Source organism: Oncorhynchus gorbuscha, linkage group LG12 (assembly GCF_021184085.1).
Source record: "Oncorhynchus gorbuscha isolate QuinsamMale2020 ecotype Even-year linkage group LG12, OgorEven_v1.0, whole genome shotgun sequence".
Classification (NCBI taxonomy): domain Eukaryota; kingdom Metazoa; phylum Chordata; class Actinopteri; order Salmoniformes; family Salmonidae; genus Oncorhynchus; species Oncorhynchus gorbuscha.
In genome coordinates, this window is record NC_060184.1 from 44,719,625 (window position 1) to 44,741,380 (window position 21,756).

Consider the following 21,756-nt stretch of genomic DNA (forward strand, 5'->3'; position numbering starts at 1 on the left):
CTACCACTGAGGAAGTACAGCTCCCGCTCAGCCCAGTCAAAACTTTTCGCTGCTCTGGCCCCCCAATGGTGGAACAAACTCCCTCACGACGCCAGGACAGCGGAGTCAATCACCACCTTCCGGAGACACCTGAAACCCCACCTCTTTAAGGAATACCTAGGATAGGATAAGTATTCCCTCTTCCCCCCCCCCTTTAAGATTTAGATGCACTATTGTAAAGTGACTGTTCCACTGGATGTCATAAGGTGAATGCACCAATTTGTAAGTCGCTCTGGATAAGAGCGTCTGCTAAATGACTTAAATGTAAATGTAAATGTATATAATTCGTAGATTTGGATAGATACACTCTAAAGTTTCCAAAACAGTTAAAAATAATGTCTGTGAGTGTAACAGAACTGATTTGGCAGGCGAAAATCTGCGAAAAATCCATCCAGGTAGTAGGATCTATATTTTTGTAGTTTTCTATTCAATTCCATTACAGTATCCATTGACTTAGGACTCAAATTGCAGTTTCGATGCCTTCCACTAGATGTCAACAGTCTTTAGAAATGGTTTCAGGCTTGTATTCTGAAAAATGAGGGAGTAAGACCAGTCTGGATGACTGGACCCTAAAGTGTCAAAGAGCTTTTTCATGCGCACTCCCGAGGTTAACCTCTTAAGGTATAGGGGGCAGCATTTTCACTTTTGGATAAATAGCGTGCCCAATTTCAACTTCCTGCTACTCATGCCAGGAATATAAGATATGCATATTATTAGTAGATGTAGATAGAAAACACTCTGAAGTTTCTCTAGGGTACATGGGACGGTAGCATCCCACCTGACCTCATCCAGTGAAATTGCAGAGCGCCAAATTCAAAAACAGATATACTCATATTACAAATTCATAAAACATACAAGTGTTAAAAATATGAACTTTTTGTTAATCCAGCCGCTGTGTCAGATTTCAAAAAGGCTTTATGGCGAAAGCAAACCATGAGATAATTTGAGGACAGCTCCCAGCAGACAAATCATTACAAACAGTTACCAGCCAAGTAATAGTAGCCACAAAAGTCAGAAATAGCGATAAAATTGATCACTTACCTTTGATGATCTTTGTATGGTTGCACTCACAAGACTCCCATTTACTCAACACATATTCGTTTTGTTCGATAAAGTCCCTCTTTATATCTAAAAACCTTTTGTTCAGTAATCCACAGGCTCAAAGGCAGTCACAACAGGCAGACAAAAAATACGAAAAGTATCAGTAAAGTTCGTAGAAATATGTCAAACGATGTTTATAATCAATCCTCAGATTGTTTTTAGTCATAATAATCAATAACATTTCAACTGGACAAAAGCTTCGTAAATATAAAAGGTAAACAAGAAAGGCGTGCTCTTGGTCGCACGCATGAAAAACCTCTGGGACTCAGCAGTTTCCACTCATTCAGACTGGTCTTACTCCTTAATTTTTCAGAATTACAAGCCTGAAACAATTTCTAAAGACTGTTGACATCTAGTGGAAGCCATAGGAAGTGCAATTTGAGTTCTAAGTCATTGGAATCTGTATAGGCAGTTATTTTAACAGTTTTGGAAACTTTAGAGTGTTTTCTATCCAAATCTACCATATCATATCCTAGCTTCTGGGCCTGAGTAACAGGCAGTTTACTTTGGGCACGCTTCTCATCCAGATGTCAAAATACTGCCCCCAAACAAAGGTAATGTGGTAATTGTAAGAAGAATGCCCTTTCCCCACAGGTGTTATTACTAGCTCTGAGGGTTTGGAGCTTGAGGTAGTCACCTCATACAAGTACTTGGTAGTATGGCTAGTATGGCACTGTCCTTCTCTCAGCACATATCAAAGCTGAAGGCTAAAGTTACATCTGGACTTGGTTTCCTCTATCATAATCGCTCCTCTTTCACCCCAGCTGCCAAACTAACCCTGATTCAGATGACCATCCTACCCATGTTAGATTATGGAGACATAATTTATAGATCAGCAGGTAAGGGTGCTCTCGAGCGGCTAAATGTTCTTTACCATTTGGCCATCAGATTTGCTACCAATGCTCCTTATAGGACACATCATTGCAGTCTATACTCCTCTGTAACTGGTCATCTCTGTATACCCGTCGCAAGACCCACTGGTTGATGCTTATTTATAAAACCCTCTTAGGCCTCACTCCCCCCTACCTGAGATATCTACTACAGCCCTCATCCTCCACATACAACACCCGTTCTGCCAGTCACATTCTGTTAAAGGTAGTTCCTGCTTCTGAGCCGGCCTGTCAGAGTAGCGACCGGGCGTGGTTTAAACTCACCCAGCCTATCGTTGATTGTTGGCGCACAAGCTGGTCCCAGCCCCCGGGTGCTTCAGCGGTCAGCCGTTGTAGTTGTGTAGAATATCTATGCGGCCATGCTCGATACAGTTATCTCACACCTGGCTCCTGTTATCTAACAAAATACTGTTTGTTCTCGCAACACTACGTTCTGAATGTGCCCCCACAACTCATTGCACAGGTCCTGTCTTCATGTTATTCTGTATTATTCCATCACGAGGAAAGGCCCATGGCCCTGAAACTGCTAACAATGTCTCAAGTCAGCTATGTTGCATAACACATATACCCACACAAGCCAACAGCAAATAATATTCCATCACATATGATATGGTAAGGGCTATAGTGTATAACACAGAACCTCACAAACCACTAAAGGAAGAAAATAGGTATTTTTTGTTAAAAAAGACATTCAAGACAATAGTGATGTGGTGTTCCAAAAAAGCTTAATCATGTTAAATGATAACTTTACTTTCTTATTCTGTCCCTTATCTTTTTCACTTTTTAAGGAAAGATTCCTGGTGCAATTTTAGGCTGAAACTCTAAACTAGCCATCAAGACAAGCATGCTGTGTGGTCATATTGAAGTCATTAGTGTGACTAAAAACAGGTGGTTGTTGTATTACAGTCATTCTGAATAGACCACTAAATGTCACAATTAGACATCCACAGGGATGGATAATAAGCTGCATGTGATATCCTGTAGTTTTCCTGTAGGCACAGTTGCTACAAAGGAAAAGTGAGTAATTTGGGTCAAGAAAATTTGGAAAAGCACCAGATAAGTATTTGCTCATTTAGGCTCTTGTATGATGAACTTTAAGGATTATATCATGAACATAGCATGTAGTAACAGTAGGGCTAGGCCAGCGGGACACGTCAACAACTTCCAGTGAAGTTGGGGGGCGCGCAATTCAAATTAATAATCATAAATATTATGGATATTAAACATGTAGGTACATACAAGTGTCTTCACTTGGTTAAAAAGCTTAAAGTCTTGTTCATCTAACTGAATTGTCTGATTTACAATAGGCTTTACAGCGAAAGCATGCCATGCGATTGTTTGAGAACGGCGCCCCACATCAAAATATTTTTTAACCAGCACAGGCTTCATAAAATCACATATAGCAATTAAATATTCACTTACTTTTTGAAAATCCTCCTCTGATTTGCACTTCAAAGGGTCCCAGCTACAAAATGCATGGTTGTTTTGTTAGATAAAATCCTTCTTTGTAACCCAAAATGTCAGTTTAATTCGCACCATCGATTTGTGTAATCCACTCGTTCAACATGCAGAGAAAGGAATCCAAAACTTTGTTAAAACAAGTCAAAATACATTTCCATTTAATCCTCAGGTACCCTAAAATGTAAATAAACTATAATATTTCATAGGGAAAGAAGTATGTTTAATAGAAAAGCTAAATTAGCAGGTGCACGTCCCCTTCGCTGAGCGCTGATTTCCAACTCTGACTCCCAGTACCAAAACTCAGAATTCTTCCTCGTTTTCAAAGAAACAAGCCTGAAACCTTGAACAAAGACTGTTGACATCTAGTGGAAGCCATAGAAATTGCAATCTGGGAGCTGGATTTGGATATGACCCTATTACGTTCCATTGGAAGAGCATGGGCTCTCAAAAAAACAAACATTCTGGTTGTTTTTTCTTTGGATTTTCTCCTACCATATCTATTGTGTTATAGTCTCATACATTATTTTAACATTTCTACAAACTTCAAAGTGTTTTCTATCCAATGGTACCAATTATATGCATATGCTGGCTTCTGGGCCTGAGTAACAGGCAGTTTACTTTGGGCACGTCAGTCAGGCAGGAAGTGGAGAAAACAGCTCATAAGCAGACCTTCAAAAACGCATTTACCATAGTGAATGAACAAATAAACAAAAACAGCACATCAAATACTGACGTGTTGTGTTTGAGATTAAATAACATCAAAAGATCTTAAAATATAGTGCAGAGTTTATTTAGTTTTCCAAAACAAAGTGAAATCATAGACAGGGGTAATGAGAGTTATATGACTATTTTCCAGACAATTTCACATCTAGCATTTAGGGCAGTAGTTTTTTTCTTCACTGAATATCTGTTTACAATGTATTTGCCATTTGACACTAAAGAAAAGAGGTGTCGTGTGTTAGTTGTTGGCGATGAATATAGTCTTGTATCTCTCGATGAGGTCAATGTCCCTCTCCAGCTGCTTCATCTCCAGCTCCAGACGCTCCTTGCGGTACTTCTTAGGGGTGGTGTCCGTGACAACAGAGAGTCCCTGGTACTGATGGTGCAGCTCCCCCCAGTTCATCTTCAAGCCCTGGACAGATGATGATCCATCAATCACACAGGCTAATAGATGATCTTTCCATTATTGCTCAGGAACAATTAATTATCAATGAGCCTGTGTATGTCAGCGTAATATTTATTCTCGGTAATACTAATTACCCCACCAAAGACAGCTTAAAAAAGTATACTTGGCCATAAGAGACAATATGGGCAAATAAAACTTGTAGAATACAAATTAATGTTTTACATCTTCCTAAGTTAGAGGGTGGTTTTAAGTGTCTATTTTCTAAGGATAAAGCTAAGAACATGAACAACTTCATAGTTAAGAACACAATAACAATATGGAAGAAAATGAAACGTATTCTACAATAACCAATATCACTTCCTAAAAACCTTATGGAACAATCCAACAATAAATTGGTCCACATGGAAAACTAAAGGCATAAATGACATGGTAATATGAAAATGCATTTATTTCCATGACAGAATTAAAAAGTAATTTTGGACTGACCAATGTAGATATTTTCAAATACATGCAACTTAACGTTTCATACCAAGAAATTTAATTTTGAAATCTTTTGGACATCAGAGCAATCTTGAGGGAACCCTATTTGAGTTAGAAAAGGATATTCATATGATAGGTAAGATATATAAAATCTTGCAGAGAGCCTATCCAACTGACAATCTCTTAGAAAAAAAGATAAACTACTGGAACCAATACTTAAATAACTGATAATAGCACATGATGGAGGAAATGTGGCAGAGTCATGTCTTAAGTATAAAACTAACAATGACTCAATAATACATGCCTTCTCAAAAAGTTATGGGTGGTGTTAGAAAGTTGGCTGTCAGAAGTATTACAAGGTACATTTACGTGTAATCCATCTGTCTGCATATTTCAAGACATGGCATATGAGGGGTGCAGTGAGATACCTGTATACTTAACTGGAAATCAACCAATCCTCCATCGTTAACACAAATTACTACATGGAACTCCATTCCACATCAAGTAACTGACCAAAGTAGTAAAATTTGATTTAAAAAAAACAGATTAAAAAACACCTTATGGAACAGCAGGGACTGTGAAGCAACACAAACATTGGCACACACACACACACGATAACATACACACTATACATACATATGGATTTATTACTGTAGATATGTGGTAGTGGTGGAGTAGGGGCCTGAGGGCACACAGTGTGTTGTGAAATCTGTGAATGTATTGTAATGTTTTTAAAATTGTATAGACTGGTTTAATTTTGCTGGACCCCAGGAAGAGTAGCTGCTGTTTTGGCAGCAGCTAATGGGGATCCATAATAAATACAAATACAAATGATTTATTATCCAAATGTTGAAAGTGAGTGGGCGATGGAGAGAAACAAAATGGTGCAGTTTGAGTGATGACGCACTGGAGATGGGGGTGTGAGTAGGTGGGTCTGGGCAGGGGTGATGTTGTGGATGTTTGTATGTGTATGTTTCATTTTTTTTTAAATCATAAATAAAATATATATTTGTTTAAATAATCGTAATGCCCATCCGTGTTCCAAAAATTAACAGACACAAATCTTACCCCTCTTACCCCTCTCACACCCTTCATTCAATTTGAATATATGCTGGTGCTTTGTAAGCCTATTTATCATTTGATACATTGTTCAAATATTGAATCTTATCTAAATGACTAATCAACTAAAACACATACATGAATGTAATGAAACTTTATGAATAATTCTAGGTCAGATTCTATTGGCTTGGTTCTAAGGACCTAAGTAGTTTACCTGTAGGATGTTGTTTCGCTCATCCTCAGAGAGCTGTTTCATGGTGCCCTGTCTCATGTGTTCCTTGACAAAGCTGTCATACTCATCCTGAGCCCTCCTCACCTCCTCAGTACGATGCTGCAAGTACTCAGGGGTCTTCCCAAAGTCCTAGGGAGGGGATGGGAAAATAGTTATGTTGGGCTCCTCTTCAGTTCAGTTCAAATAGGTTGAGTGTCTTTGTGCAATAAGCATATAAGTATCTTTCTTTGAATAGCAATACAAATCTTGGACAAATTCACTACCTGCTTGACAGACAAAGCAAAAGCACTATTTGCATATGTAATGATAAGTTCACCTTTTTCTTGATGTACTTTGGGAGTAGTCCTGAATTTTCCAGGAGCTGTTTGTCTCCAGTTTTAGTGTCGGCATAGATAGGCTGTGGCTTTTTTGACACTGCCATGATGTTCTCAAAGGCGTTTGTCTTTACAAAGTCCTTTTTAGTGTGAATGCCCATAAGTGGGTTGTCTGCTTTGGCAGGTATTTGTGGTTTTTTGAAAGTCTCATCATCCAAATATGAAAATGGTTGCTCTAAGGGTATAACAACATAGACACAGAGTTAGGAAATGACCTCCAAACAAAGTGATATTGAGATGTAATCTCATCCTATTGCTTACTTTCAGGAAGTTTGGGTTCCTTGGAGTGCTTGAGCAGATATTTCTCTGGAGAGGGCAAGTCTACTTTTACTGGTCCCATAGTCTTGTTGGTAGGCTTATTCAGCATTTTCTCATGCTTAACTTGTGCCCTAAACTTTGACATATACCTTGACAATGGAATAAAAAAGACAAGATTGATAGATTATTACAGTACATGGCATGAGTCAGAAGCCATGTGCAGTCTTTTTCACTGTGCAGGTTGTGGCAACAAAGTATCTCTATACATTCCCAATACACAGAAACATAGGCTACATAAATATATGTGGCTAGCTGGGTACAGTAAAAATGCCATCGGCTGTGTACGGTGCAAATAAGTTTAGCTAGCTACAATGTAGCCTACATACAGTTACATTGTTAGCTAGCTGCGTTTGCAGTCATACCTTGGTGGTTTCTCTATTTTAACCTCCTCCCTTGGAATAAGGTTGAAAATACTTTCTGTTGGATACATAGTGGTCGACATATTTCTGGAATATGCACTTTTTTTCTGAGAAGCAAATAATAGCTAGCTAGTCACCTCTAGCCGGCTCTACATTCCAATTTCTGGAATGTTTTGTTTGACAAGTTCCCTGGGCAACAGTTGCTGGGCAACTGTCGCGGTTTGATTGCGACATCAACATCAACGTGCTTCAATCTAAGGGAGCGTTTGTAAATTCGCTCTGGCTGTCTACTCCGATGTCAGAGCACTCCCGTCTGAGCGTGGCAGAGCGCAGGATAACTGACCATCGACATGCTTCGAATATGGCCGGTGTCATTAAACGTCGGGAAAAAAAGCGCAATAAATTGTTGCCAGAAGCACAGTTACAGTCACCAACGCTCTGGATAACATGAAAACCCCCTAACGAGCTCTGCGGGGCGAGTAAAATGGTCAGCCTGAGGTCTTCTCTAATTTTTTTCTGGAAGTTACTAGCAAGCTAGCTAACTTTAGCCAGTTGTGCTTGACTGCCGTTGTGAGCCTAGAACGCTCGGTTCAACCCTACTCCCCTGCCAGTGCGTCCATTGTGCGCTCTGACCTCAGAGCGAAACGCTCTGAATTTACGAACGCCTAGAGCGCACTCTGAGCGCTATGCTGCTACATTGTAATGCCCCTGAAATGGCGAATAGAAGACAGTATTGCTACCACAGTGTAATATCTTTGTTACTTTCATCCATATATAGGCCTTGTTACTGATTAATTACTACATTGTATCTTCATTTAATAAGTTTATAGGATGGTGCATCGAAAATAGAAACAAGTGGCCTGTCTAATCGTAGAGCAATCTGCAGTTGGTCTGTTTTGTTTTGCCTTATTTTACATGTAGTACGGTATTCGCGAAATAAAGTTTGTCCATTTACTTTGCTGTACAATATGTCGATGTTCAACAAGCCAATGTGACTGAATTGATAGATTAACCAAGCAGCTCTTTCGTAGGTCTCAACGTAGACTTTGATCTGAAGCCATTCTTGTGATTATTGTGACTTTGCCATTGTAATTGTTTGTAAGTGTGTGTAGTCTAAAATGAATTTGATCGTATGCTATCCATTTTTTTTGTATGCCATTTTAATATTTGAGAATTAACCAATGCTATTAGGCCACTCTTGGCCATGATTACAGACATCTGTGTGTCTTTTGACACTATATAAACGAGTCATCCCGCAGTGTTTGTGATTATACCCTGATGAAGAAAGTTTGGCTGTCGAAACGTTGGATATTAAATTTTTGCATCTGAGCATCCTAGCTCCTTAATTTCAAGTGTTCTACTCCGCTAGCCAGCACCACGACTAAATAGGTGTGTTTCTTTTTCTCATAGATTGTCTGTTTTTGTTTGCCTTATCTTACATGTAGTACGGTAATCGCGAAATAAAGTTTGTCCATTTACTTTGCTGTAGAGAATGTCGACGTCCAACAAGCCAATGTGGCTGAATGTGGTCCATCAGCTCTTTCTCTAGTACAATAATGGCTAGCTAAAGTACTGTAAAATATTATCCAGGTAGACTATAACATTTAAATAAAATAATTATTGACTGATGCATGTTCAGATTAAATCAGAGCGCAAGCTCTCTTGATGACAGAACGGTTGCTGTAGCTAGCTAAGGTTAGCTAGACACAGTATGTCAACGAAATGTGGTTGTTGAAGAATATAACTTATAAATCCCTCGTGAGCTTAGTTCAACTGTCGTACCCCATCAAAACCCAACATATAAGCTTGTTTTACTCCAATGTTTGTAAACAAATGAAATATTCTCAAACACCGTATAGCTTCAAAACATGGTTAAAATGTTAGCCCCATCCCTCAGCTTTTTAGGAAAACAAACAGTGGTGAAGAGAAGGCTTTGTTATTGTTTCAACTGCTGTTTGCCTCTAACAGAATCGTATTTTAGAAGACAGAAATTGAAGTATGCAGATAACCTGTGGGGTCTATTCATTACTGGTCAAGCTAGCTACATTAACTGCTGTATGACCAGGATATATGTTAATTAGCATCTACATAAATGACACATTTCAACAGCTCCTAACAAGAAAGTTAGCTCACTGAATGTATTATTTGATGTCATTACCCTGCAGAATCAATCTGATCTTATGTCTTACAGATCTGACATAACAACTACCTCAAAATGCTTCCAGTATCCTGCTGTCAAAGGGCGAAAATGTATATAGCGATGGGAGTGTTGAACAACACACAGCAGCTTGCTCAGAAAGTTGCAAGATGGTGGACAAGCACAAGCTCTTTTTAAGCAATATTGCCACAACTGTCATGCAGGTGAAAGAGGACCCAAAAGCGACTTGGCGAAAACAGAGTCTTTAATCCAGTAAAGTAAATACAAACAAAAAACACAACTTTCACTCGAAATGACGAGGACAAACTGGAGACTCGATCTTGAACAGCAGGTGAACAGCAGGTTGCCTCGGGAAGGCACTTGAACCAGACAGACTCAGACACCTGCTCACCACGCAGCATCTGAGGAAAACACGACACGACAGGGCGATACACAAACACAGCACGGTGAATTCTAGACAAGGAACCGACAGGACAGGAACGGAACACAAAGGAAGAAATAGGGACTCTAATCAGGGGAAAGGATCGGGAACAGGTGTGGGAAGACTAAATGATTGATTAGGGGAATAGGAACAGCTGGGAGCAGGAACGGAACGATAGAGAGAAGAGAGAGCGAGAGAGTGAGAGAGGGAGGGGGAGAGAGAGGGATAGAAAAAGGGAAAGAACCTAATAAGACCAGCAGAGGGAAACGAATAGAATGGGAAGCACAGGGACAAGACAAGATAATAAATGACAAAACATGACAGTACCCCCACTCACCGAGCGCCTCCTGGCGCACTCGAGGAGGAATCCTGGCGGCAACGGAGGAAATCATCAATGAGTGAACGGTCCAGCACGTCCCGAGACGGAACCCAACTCCTCTCCTCAGGACCGTAACCCTCCCAATCCACTAAGTATTGGTGACCCCGTCCCCGAGAACGCATGTCCATGATCTTATGTACCTTGTAAATAGGTGCGCTCTCGACAAGGACGGGAGGGGGGAGGGAAGACGAACGGGGGTGCGAAGAAAGGGCTTGACACAGGAGACATGGAAGACAGGATGGACGCGACGAAGATGTCGCGGAAGAAGCAGTCGCACAGCGACAGGATTGACGACCTGGGAGACACGGAACGGACCAATGAACCGCGGAGTCAACTTACGAGAAGCTGTCGTAAGAGGAAGGTTGCGAGTGGAAAGCCACACTCTCTGGCCGCAACAATACCTTGGACTCTTAATCCTGCGTTTATTGGCGGCTCTCACAGTCTGTGCCCTGTAACGGCAAAGTGCAGACCTCACCCTCCTCCAGGTGCGCTCACAACGTTGGACAAACGCTTGAGCGGAGGGAACGCTGGACTCGGCAAGCTGGGATGAGAACAGAGGAGGCTGGTAACCCAGACTACTCTGAAACGGAGATAACCCGGTAGCAGACGAAGGAAGCGAATTGTGAGCGTATTCTGCCCAGGGGAGCTGTTCTGCCCAAGACGCAGGGTTTCTGAAAGAAAGGCTGCGTAGTATGCGACCAATCGTCTGATTGGCCCTCTCTGCTTGACCGTTAGACTGGGGATGAAACCCGGAAGAGAGACTGACGGACGCACCAATCAAACGACAGAACTCCCTCCAAAACTGTGACGTGAATTGCGGGCCTCTGTCTGAAACGGCGTCTAACGGGAGGCCATGAATTCTGAATACATTCTCGATAATGATTTGTGCCGTCTCCTTAGCGGAAGGAAGTTTAGCGAGGGGAATGAAATGTGCCGCCTTAGAGAACCTATCGACAACCGTAAGAATCACAGTCTTCCCCGCAGACAAAGGCAGACCGGTAATGAAGTCTAGGGCGATGTGAGACCATGGTCGAGAAGGAATGGGGAGCGGTCTGAGACGACCGGCAGGAGGAGAGTTACCCGACTTAGTCTGCGCGCAGTCCGAACAAGCAGCCACGAAACGGCGCGTGTCACGCTCCTGAGTCGGCCACCAAAAGCGCTGGCGAATAGACGCAAGAGTGCCTCGAACACCGGGATGACCAGCTAACTTGTCAGAGTGAGCCCACTGAAGAACAGCCAGACGAGTGGAAACAGGAACGAAAAGGAGGTTACTAGGACAAGCGCGCGGCGACGCAGTGTGCGTGAGTGCTTGCTTAACCTGTCTTTCAATTCCCCAGACTGTTAACCCGACAACACGCCCATAAGGAAGAATCCCCTCGGGATCAGTAGAAGCCACAGAAGAACTAAACAGACGGGATAAGGCATCAGGCTTGGTGTTCTTGCTACCCGGACGGTAAGAAATCACAAACTCGAAACGAGCGAAAAACAACGCCCAACGAGCTTGACGGGCATTAAGTCGTTTGGCAGAACGGATGTACTCAAGGTTCTTATGGTCTGTCCAAACGACAAAAGGAACGGTCGCCCCCTCCAACCACTGTCGCCATTCGCCTAGGGCTAAGCGGATGGCGAGCAGTTCACGGTTACCCACATCATAGTTGCGCTCAGATGGCGACAGGCGATGAGAAAAATAAGCGCAAGGATGAACCTTATCGTCAGACTGGAAGCGCTGGGATAGAATGGCTCCCACGCCTACCTCTGAAGCGTCAACCTCGACAATGAATTGTCTAGTGACGTCAGGAGTAACGAGGATAGGAGCGGACGTAAAACGTTCTTTTAGAAGATCAAAAGCTCCCTGGGCGGAACCGGACCACTTAAAACACGTCTTGACAGAAGTAAGAGCTGTGAGAGGGGCAGCAACTTGACCGAAATTACGAATGAAACGCCGATAGAAATTAGCGAAACCTAAAAAGCGCTGCAACTCGACACGTGACCTTGGAACGGGCCAATCACTGACAGCTTGGACCTTAGCGGAATCCATCTGAATGCCTTCAGCGGAAATAACGGAACCGAGAAAAGTAACGGAGGAGACATGAAAAGAGCACTTCTCAGACTTTACGTAGAGACAATTCTCTAAAAGGCGCTGTAGAACACGTCGAACGTGCTGAACATGAATCTCGAGTGACGGAGAAAAAATCAGGATATCGTCAAGATAGACAAAAACAAAGATGTTCAGCATGTCTCTCAGAACATCATTAACTAATGCCTGAAAAACAGCTGGCGCATTGGCGAGACCAAACGGCAGAACCCGGTACTCAAAATGCCCTAACGGAGTGTTAAACGCCGTTTTCCACTCGTCCCCCTCTCTGATGCGCACGAGATGGTAAGCGTTACGAAGGTCCAACTTAGTAAAGCACCTGGCTCCCTGCAGAATCTCGAAGGCTGATGACATAAGGGGAAGCGGATAACGATTCTTAACCGTTATGTCATTCAGCCCTCGATAATCCACGCAGGGGCGCAGAGTACCGTCCTTCTTCTTAACAAAAAGAACCCCGCCCCGGCCGGAGAGGAAGAAGGCACTATGGTACCGGCGTCAAGAGACACAGACAAATAATCCTCGAGAGCCTTACGTTCGGGAGCCGACAGAGAGTATAGTCTACCCCGAGGAGGAGTGGTCCCCGGAAGGAGATCAATACTACAATCATACGACCGGTGAGGAGGAAGGGAGTTGGCTCGGGACCGACTGAAGACCGTGCGCAGATCATGATATTCCTCCGGCACTCCTGTCAAATCGCCAGGTTCCTCCTGAGAAGTAGGGACAGAAGAAACGGGAGGGATGGCAGACATTAAACACTTCACATGACAAGAAACGTTCCAGGATAGGATAGAATTACTAGACCAATTAATAGAAGGATTATGACATACTAGCCAGGGATGACCCAAAACAACAGGTGTAAACGGTGAACGAAAAATCAAAAAGAAATAGTCTCACTGTGGTTACCAGATACTGTGAGGGTTAAAGGTAGTGTCTCAAATCTGATACTGGGAAGATGACTACCATCTAAGGCGAACATGGGCGTAGGCTTCTCTAACTCTCTGAAAGGAATGTCATGTTTCCGAACCCATGCTTCGTCCATGAAACAACCCTCAGCCCCAGAGTCTATCAAGGCACTACATGTAGCACCCGAACCGGTCCAGCGTAGATGGACCGACAAAGTAGTACAGGATTTTGATGGAGAGACTTGAGTAGTTGCGCTCACCTGTAGCCCTCCGCTTACAGATGAGCTCTGGCTTTTACTGGACATGAATTAACAAAATGTCCAGCAACTCCGCAATAGAGGCACAGGCGGTTGGTGATCCTCCGTTCCCTCTCCTTAGTCGAGATGCGAATCCCTCCCAGCTGCATGGGCTCAGACTCTGAGCCAGAGGAGGGAGATGGTTGCGATGCGGAGCAGGGAAACACCGTTGATGCGAGCTCTCTTCCACGAGCCCGGTGACGAAGATCTACCCGTCGTTCTATGCGGATGGCGAGAGCAATCAAAGAGTCCACATCTGAAGGAACCTCCCGGGAGAGAATCTCATCCTTAACCACTGCGTGGAGTCCCTCCAGAAAACGAGCGAGCAGCGCCGGCTCGTTCCACTCACTAGAGGCAGCAAGAGTGCGAAACTCAATAGAATAATCCGTTATGGACCGTTCACCTTGGCATAAGGAAGCCAGGGCCCTAGAAGCCTCCCTACCAAAAACTGAACGGTCAAAAACCCGAATCATCTCCTCTTTAAAGTTCTGGAACTTGTTAGAGCAATCAGCCCTTGCCTCCCAGATAGCTGTGCCCCATTCTCGAGCCCGGCCAGTAAGGAGTGAAATGACGTAAGCAACCCGAGCTCTCTCTAGAGTATGTGTTGGGTTGGAGAGAGAACACAATCTCACACTGCGTGAGAAAGGAGCGGCACTCAGTGGGCTGCCCGGAGTAGCAAGGTGGGTTATTAACCCTAGGTTCTGGAGGCTCGGCAGGCCAGGAAGTAACAGGTGGCACGAGACGTAGACTCTGGAACTGTCCAGAGAGGTCGGAAACCTGAGCGGCCAGGTTCTCCACGGCATGGCGAGCAGCAGACAATTCCTGCTCGTGTCTGCCGAGCATGGCTCCTTGGATCTCGACGGCAGTGTAACGAGCGTCTGAAGTCGCTGGGTCCATTCCTTGGTCGGTTCCTTCTGTCATGCAGGTGAAAGAGGACCCAAAAGCGACTTGGCGAAAACAGAGTCTTTAATCCAGTAAAGTAAATACAAACAAAAAACACAACTTTCACTCGAAATGACGAGGACAAACTGGAGACTCGATCTTGAACAGCAGGTGAACAGCAGGTTGCCTCGGGAAGGCACTTGAACCAGACAGACTCAGACACCTGCTCACCACGCAGCATCTGAGGAAAACACGACACGACAGGGCGATACACAAACACAGCACGGTGAATTCTAGACAAGGAACCGACAGGACAGGAACGGAACACAAAGGAAGAAATAGGGACTCTAATCAGGGGAAAGGATCGGGAACAGGTGTGGGAAGACTAAATGATTGATTAGGGGAATAGGAACAGCTGGGAGCAGGAACGGAACGATAGAGAGAAGAGAGAGCGAGAGAGTGAGAGAGGGAGGGGGAGAGAGAGGGATAGAAAAAGGGAAAGAACCTAATAAGACCAGCAGAGGGAAACGAATAGAATGGGAAGCACAGGGACAAGACAAGATAATAAATGACAAAACATGACAACAACTATGGAAATAGGCTTGGGATCATTGTCCATTTGGAAGACCCATTTGCAACCAAGCTTTAACTTCCTGACTGATGTCTTGAGATGTTACTTCAGTATATCCACAATTTTCCTTCCTCATGAGGCCATATTTTTGGGGAAGTGCACCATTACCTCCTGCAACAAAGCACCCCCACAACATGATGCTGCCACCCCCGTGCCTCACGGTTGGGATGGTGTTCTTTTGCTTGCACGCGTCCCCCTTTTTCCTCCAAACATAACAATGGTGATTATGGCCAAACAGTTCTATTTTTGTCTCATCTGACCAGAGGACCTTTCTGCAAGCTTCCCCCTTTTTCCTTCAAACATAACAATGGTGATTATGGCCAAACAGTTCTATTTTTGTCTCATCTGACAAGAGGACCTTTCTGCAAGAAGTACGATTTTTGTCCCAATGTGCAGTTACAAACCATAGTCTGGCTTTCCTTACTGCACACAAAGTGGGCATCAATTCACAAGTGATAATATATCATTCACAAGTGATAGGCTAATATTGACACCCATATTCTTGATTTAATCATGTCTTTACATATATTTATTTAGTATATGTGTGAAATTTGTTTTGTTTTAGAATGGACCATTATCAGACAACTGTCTCGAAACAGGGGCAGGGAAATACTTACCACCTGCTTATATCCTATACTCAGTGGAGGTGCCTGGACACATTGGACACACCTGGTGCCTGGACACATTGGATGGAAGACCCACGGTATAGTTGTGGACCGCACGGAGACGACAAATCAGTTGAAAAAAATCGTCAAGAACAAATTATTTTAACCTAAAATATTTCATAAATATATTTATAGTAAAATATTATGGGGAATGGGTATGAGAGGGCTACTTACAGTGTTGGGAAGGGATCACAGCAGTGATTGAATGAGGGTATGAGGCATTCAAAGGCTTTGGTATAGGACAGGCTCATTGTGGATGGGTAGTGATTGAGAAGAGCTCAATTCTGCTGCCGAGGACAGGACAGGATTTGACTGGGAAGACAAAAAACAATAACAGTTAGACAAAATAGCTATGAATGAGTTATTACAAGCAAGAATTTAAATCACATTGATGTGTAATAATGTCTTTGTGTATGTGATTGACGCTACTTACAGTGCTTGGAGAGGAAACATTCGATGTGCCACTGGATGAGAGGGCACATGAGACATGTCTTCAGTTCATATCAGGAGAGAGTTGACACTGGTGGTGGAGTGGTCATCCGGAGACCTTCTCCCTTACCTCACCTCGCTCATCAACTTATCCCTGACCGCTGGCTACGTCCCTTCCGTCTTCAAGAGAGCGAGAGTTGCACCCCTTCTGAAAAAACCTACACTCGATCCCTCCGATGTCAACAACTACAGACCAGTATCCCTTCTTTCTTTTCTCTCCAAAACTCTTGAACGTGCCGTCCTTGGTCAGCTCTCCCGCTATCTCTCTCAGAATGACCTTCTTGATCCAAATCAGTCAGGTTTCAAGACTAGTCATTCAACTGAGACTGCTCTTCTCTGTATCACGGAGGCGCTCCGCACCGCTAAAGCTAACTCTCTCTCCTCTGCTCTCATCCTTCTAGACCTATCGGCTGCCTTCGATACTGTGAACCATCAGATCCTCCTCTCCACCCTCTCCGAGTTGGGCATCTCCGGCGCGGCCCACGCTTGGATTGCGTCCTACCTGACAGGTCGCTCCTACCAGGTGGCGTGGCGAGAATCTGTCTCCTCACCACGCGCTCTCACCACTGGTGTCCCCAGGGCTCTGTCCTAGGCCCTCTCCTATTCTCGCTATACACCAAGTCACTTGGCTCTGTCATAACCTCACATGGTCTCTCCTATCATTGCTATGCAGACGACACACAATTAATCTTCTCCTTTCCCCCTTCTGATGACCAGGTGGCGAATCGCATCTCTGCATGTCTGGCAGACATATCAGTGTGGATGACGGATCACCACCTCAAGCTGAACTTCGGCAAGACGGAGCTGCTCTTCCTCCCGGGAAGGACTGCCCGTTCCATGATCTCGCCATCACGGTTGACAACTCCATTGTGTCCTCCTCCCAGAGCGCTAAGAACCTTGGCGTGATCCTGGACAACAAACTGTCGTTCTCAACTAACATCAAGGCGGTGGCCCGTTCCTGTAGGTTCATGCTCTACAACATCCGCAGAGTACGACCCTGCCTCACACAGGAAGCGGCGCAGGTCCTAATCCAGGCACTTGTCATCTCCCGTCTGGATTACTGCAACTCGCTGTTGGCTGGGCTCCCTGCCTGTGCCATTAAACCCCTACAACTCATCCAGAACGCCGCAGCCCGTCTAGTGTTCAACCTTCCCAAGTTCTCTCACGTCACCCCGCTCCTCCGCTCTCTCCACTGGCTTCCAGTTGAAGCTCGCATCCGCTACAAGACCATGGTGCTTGCCTACGGAGCTGTGAGGGGAACGGCACCTCAGTACCTCCAGGCTCTGATCAGGCCCTACACCCAAATAAGGGCACTGCGTTCATCCACCTCTGGCCTGCTCGCCTCCCTACCACTGAGGAAGTACAGTTCCCGCTCAGCTCAGTCAAATCTGTTCGCTGCTCTGGCTCCCCAATGGTGGAACAAACTCCCTCACGACGCCAGGACAGCGGAGTCAATCACCACCTTCCGGAGACACCTGAAACCCCACCTCTTTAAGGAATACCTAGGATAGGATAAAGTAATCCTTCTCACCCCCCTTAAAATATTTAGATGCACTATTGTAAAGTGGTTGTTCCACTGGATGTCATAAGGTGAATGCACCAATTTGTAAGTCGCTCTGGATAAGAGCGTCTGCTAAATGACTTAAATGTAATGTAAATGTAAAAATGTTAAATGTCATCCCCTCTTAATCAAGGAATGGGAGGGGACTTCCGGAGACACCTGAAACCCCACCTCTTTAAGGAATACCTAGGATAGGATAAGTAATCCTTCTCAACCCTCCCCCCTTTAAGATTTAGATGCACTATTGTAAAGTGACTGTTCCACTGGATGTCATAAGGTGAATGCACCAATTTGTAAGTCGCTCTGGATAAGAGCGTCTGCTAAATGACTTAAATGTAAATGTAAATGACTTACCTATAAATTCAAATAGCAGATACATTCTATTACAGCAGTGCCATCATACAATAGGTTTGCGCAACAAGTTTCTCCATGAAACTCAGACATCTCATAATTTACCATGTCACAGACTGCACATCATGCCCACTAACCATATCAAAGTAGCCCAAGAAACGTTTCTGAATAAAGCCCTGATTATCCACATACCTGACGATAACTAAAACCATGAGCTACAGTTGAGGCCTTTGGGCCTTTTATCCATTTGCCATGCGAAAAAATGCGCTGTGTCAAACTTTTCATCGCACTTTTAATGGATGATGCGAAGGAAGCTATTTAAATATTCTGAATTGATGTAGACATCCCAGAGAAGACAGTAGAAATGTCCATATGCAAGTAAAGCATTGTAACGTGCAATTACCTCTACAAGCTCCTTGTAGTTGCCCTTGTTAGCGGAACTTTCCCTCTCATCGTGTTTACAATGGCTTGTTGCGAGACAAAGCAACGTACTCCCTAAAAGCCAGCTCTTACATGTTCAAAAATGCAGTATCGATGTTTCTTCTCATCTTCTCATTTGGTTGCACAGTTTGAATAAGCAGGACTTCGTTCATTACATGATAGATGTAGCTTTTTCCAGGAAGCTTGAATTTGATTTTGGGCAATGAAAGGGGTTCTTCAACAAAAAAATCAGCTACATTGTCGTTAGAATTAGCTAGCCATTCTGGCGGTAGCTCTCTACTTGCTAATAAAGTTAGCAGGGCACATTTTTATGAATGGCACTGACTTGACACAAACAACGTTCTTAAACCACGAAAATAATATATATCGTTATATATCTACCTCCGTCTCCTGTATTTGAAGAAACTGCACTCCATTACAAAAGTATGTGGACACCTGCTCGTCGAACATCTCATTCCAATATCATGGGCATTAATATGGAGTTGGTCCCTCCTTTGCTGCTGTAACAGCTTCCACTCTTCCGGGAAGGCTTTCCATTAGATTGGTAAATTCCTGCAGGGACTTCAATTCAATTCAGCCACACACTAGAGCATTAGTGAGGTTGGACACTGATGTTGGGGGATTAGGCCTGGCTCGCGGTCAGCGTTCCAATTCATCCCAAAGGTTCTTCCCACACCGACCTCGACAAACCATTAATGTATGGACCTCGCTTTGTGCAGAGTCATTGTGCATGGGGTCATGCTGTGACAGGAAAGGGCCTTCCCCAAACTGTTGTCACAAAGTTGGAAGAATAGAATTGTATATAATAATAAAACATTAAAAAATATATTTAAAAAAAGAATAGAATCGTGTATCAATGTATGCTGTAGCGTTAAGATTTACCTTCAATTGAACTAAAGGGCCTAGCCCAAAACATGAATAACAGCCCCAGACCATTCCTCCTCCACCAAACTTTACTGTTGGCACTATGCATTCGGGCAGGTAGCGTCCTCCTGGCTTCCCCCAAACCCAGATTCACCCATCAGACTGCCAGATGATGAAGTGTGATTCATCACTGCAGAGAACGCGTTTCCACTGAGGGGAAAGCTTTCCACCAATCTAGCCAACGTTTGGTATTGCGATCTTAGGCTTGTGTGCGGCTGTTCGTCCAGATGTTTTTACCCGCTATGGTCCTATTCTGTGAGCTTGTGTGGACTACCACGTTATGGCCGAGCTGTTCTTGCTCCTAGATGTTTCCACTTCACAATAACAGCACTCAGTTTACTGAGGCAGCTCTAGCAGGGCAGAGATATTACGAACTGACTTTGTTAGAAAGGTGACATCCTATGACGGTGCCACGTTGAATGTCAATGAGCTCTTCAGTGAGGCCATTCTACTGCCAGTATTTGTCTATGGAGTTTGGATGGCTGTGTGCACGATTTTATACACCTGTCAGCAACGGGTGTGGCTGAAATAGCCAAATCCATACATTTGAAGGGGTGTCCACATACTTTTGTAAATATAGTTACATTTGAATAATATCCTAAAAATGCTCAACTATCACTACTCACGATCTAAATCTATTCTACAATGTAACCAACCCACCAAGCTTCTAAATCACACATGAATAGTACAAGGTTCATTCTCTGATCCTTTGAATGGAAAGACTGTAAATAGCTTTGATTGGTTGGAAGTCTCTGCAAGTTATCATAAATTCCATCTAGGTCTATGAAAGGGCGTGAGGAGCAAGAGTCTCCTAGGTTTTGTATTGAAGTCAATGTACCCAGAGGAGGACGGAAAATAGCTGTCCTCCGACTACACCATGGAGCTACCCTAGAGGATGCTATTGAGACTACTGTAGACATTCATTGCAGGTATTTTGGTAACGTGAACATATTTAGTATAGTTTTATCTAAAAAATAAAAAGTGTTTATTTTAGTTTTATCTAAAAAATAAAAATTGTTTCTTTATTTTTCTGTGAATTTCTGTGTAGGAAGGTCTTCCCCTCCCTACACTGAAGATCCTCCACTGACTACACTGTACTTCTATAGACCAATATCTTTACATGACAATCAAAATGGCATCTCGAATATTGTAGTGGCTGTATTGAAGCTACCAATTACCACTTCAATGCAAATACATGAGTATGAGTTTACCTTGAGTGAACATTTTATGAGTATTTGAAGGGTGTCTGCTTTAAAAGATGTGGAATTTCATCTTACTCATCATAAACAGCCTTCTACCCAAATATTTTTTCTTCCCAAATCCTTCAGACTGTCCAAAAAGTCTCAAAATATGTAAATCAGGCTGCTCTCCTGATGAATTTCAATCTGAGTTGCTCTCAAAACTCCCTCACTCACTCACACACACAGGCAAGTGCACACACACACACACACACACACACACCAGTGGTTGTCAGTGGCGGTGGAGAATCAGAGAGCCTGCTAATGGAGGCAGACAGCTCGGTTGCTGCTTCATCAAAGTGCAGATCCATGTGTAGCAGGATGTGAGGAAATAGATCAGTTTCCTAGTCCGACGACTTGCAGCTGCAGAGAGATCAGTCATATGTTCCCCACTGTATCTCTCAAAGGAAGGCCCTTTTCATTCCTGAATAAAGTGTTGTGCCTTAGTAGCTTTTCATAGTTTAGTTAAGTCAACGTTTTGTCAACTTAAAATAGATAGATGTATGTAGGTAAACCGGATATCCGGTTTACATGTAGGTAAACCGGATATGTCATGTTAGCATGGTTATGAATCAACAATTATCAAACCTTTTTAATGATTGAAAACAAGACAAATTGTGCAAATTATTACTTATTGCCCTTCATCTGCACAACATATTTAGACTACATTGATAAATCATTTATAGTGCAGAATGTCATTTGAGAGCATCTTTTGTATTACTCCAGCCGGCTGGCATTCAGTGGCCTTTAAACAAGAGTCCCATTTTGAGACACCTGTCCCAATTTGAGATGTATTCAGTGAATGACAATGAAACAACAACAGTTCATCCTTACAGCTGTCTTTGTTAAACATACTATTACCATGTTATTACTACTGTATTCTG

At 43.4% G+C, this 21,756-nt stretch overlaps 1 protein-coding gene across 1 annotated transcript; it reads right to left on the reverse strand.

The window, feature by feature from the left end:
- Positions 1 to 4,265: 4,265 nt before the first annotated feature.
- enkur (enkurin, TRPC channel interacting protein) lies at positions 4,266 to 8,038 on the reverse strand. The gene is made up of 5 exons (XM_046293346.1): positions 7,443 to 8,038; positions 7,024 to 7,169; positions 6,705 to 6,937; positions 6,371 to 6,517; positions 4,266 to 4,623 (listed from the first exon to the last, which is right to left on the reverse strand). The coding sequence occupies exons 1-5, from the start codon at positions 7,520 to 7,522 to the stop codon at positions 4,450 to 4,452; spliced, it is 780 nt and encodes a 259-aa protein (XP_046149302.1). The 5' UTR covers positions 7,523 to 8,038; the 3' UTR covers positions 4,266 to 4,449.
- Positions 8,039 to 21,756: the final 13,718 nt, after the last annotated feature.

Excerpts from the sequence above, each read along its gene's own strand:
- enkur (XM_046293346.1), bottom strand. The coding sequence starts at position 7,522 with ATGTCGACCACTATGTATCCAACAGAAAGTATTTTCAACCTTATTCCA. Across the intron at positions 7,170-7,442 it reads AAAATAGAGAAACCACCAAG|GTATATGTCAAAGTTTAGGG; the intron begins GTATGACTGCAA and ends TCCATTGTCAAG. Across the intron at positions 4,624-6,370 it reads AGCGAAACAACATCCTACAG|GGCTTGAAGATGAACTGGGG; the intron begins GTAAACTACTTA and ends TCATCTGTCCAG.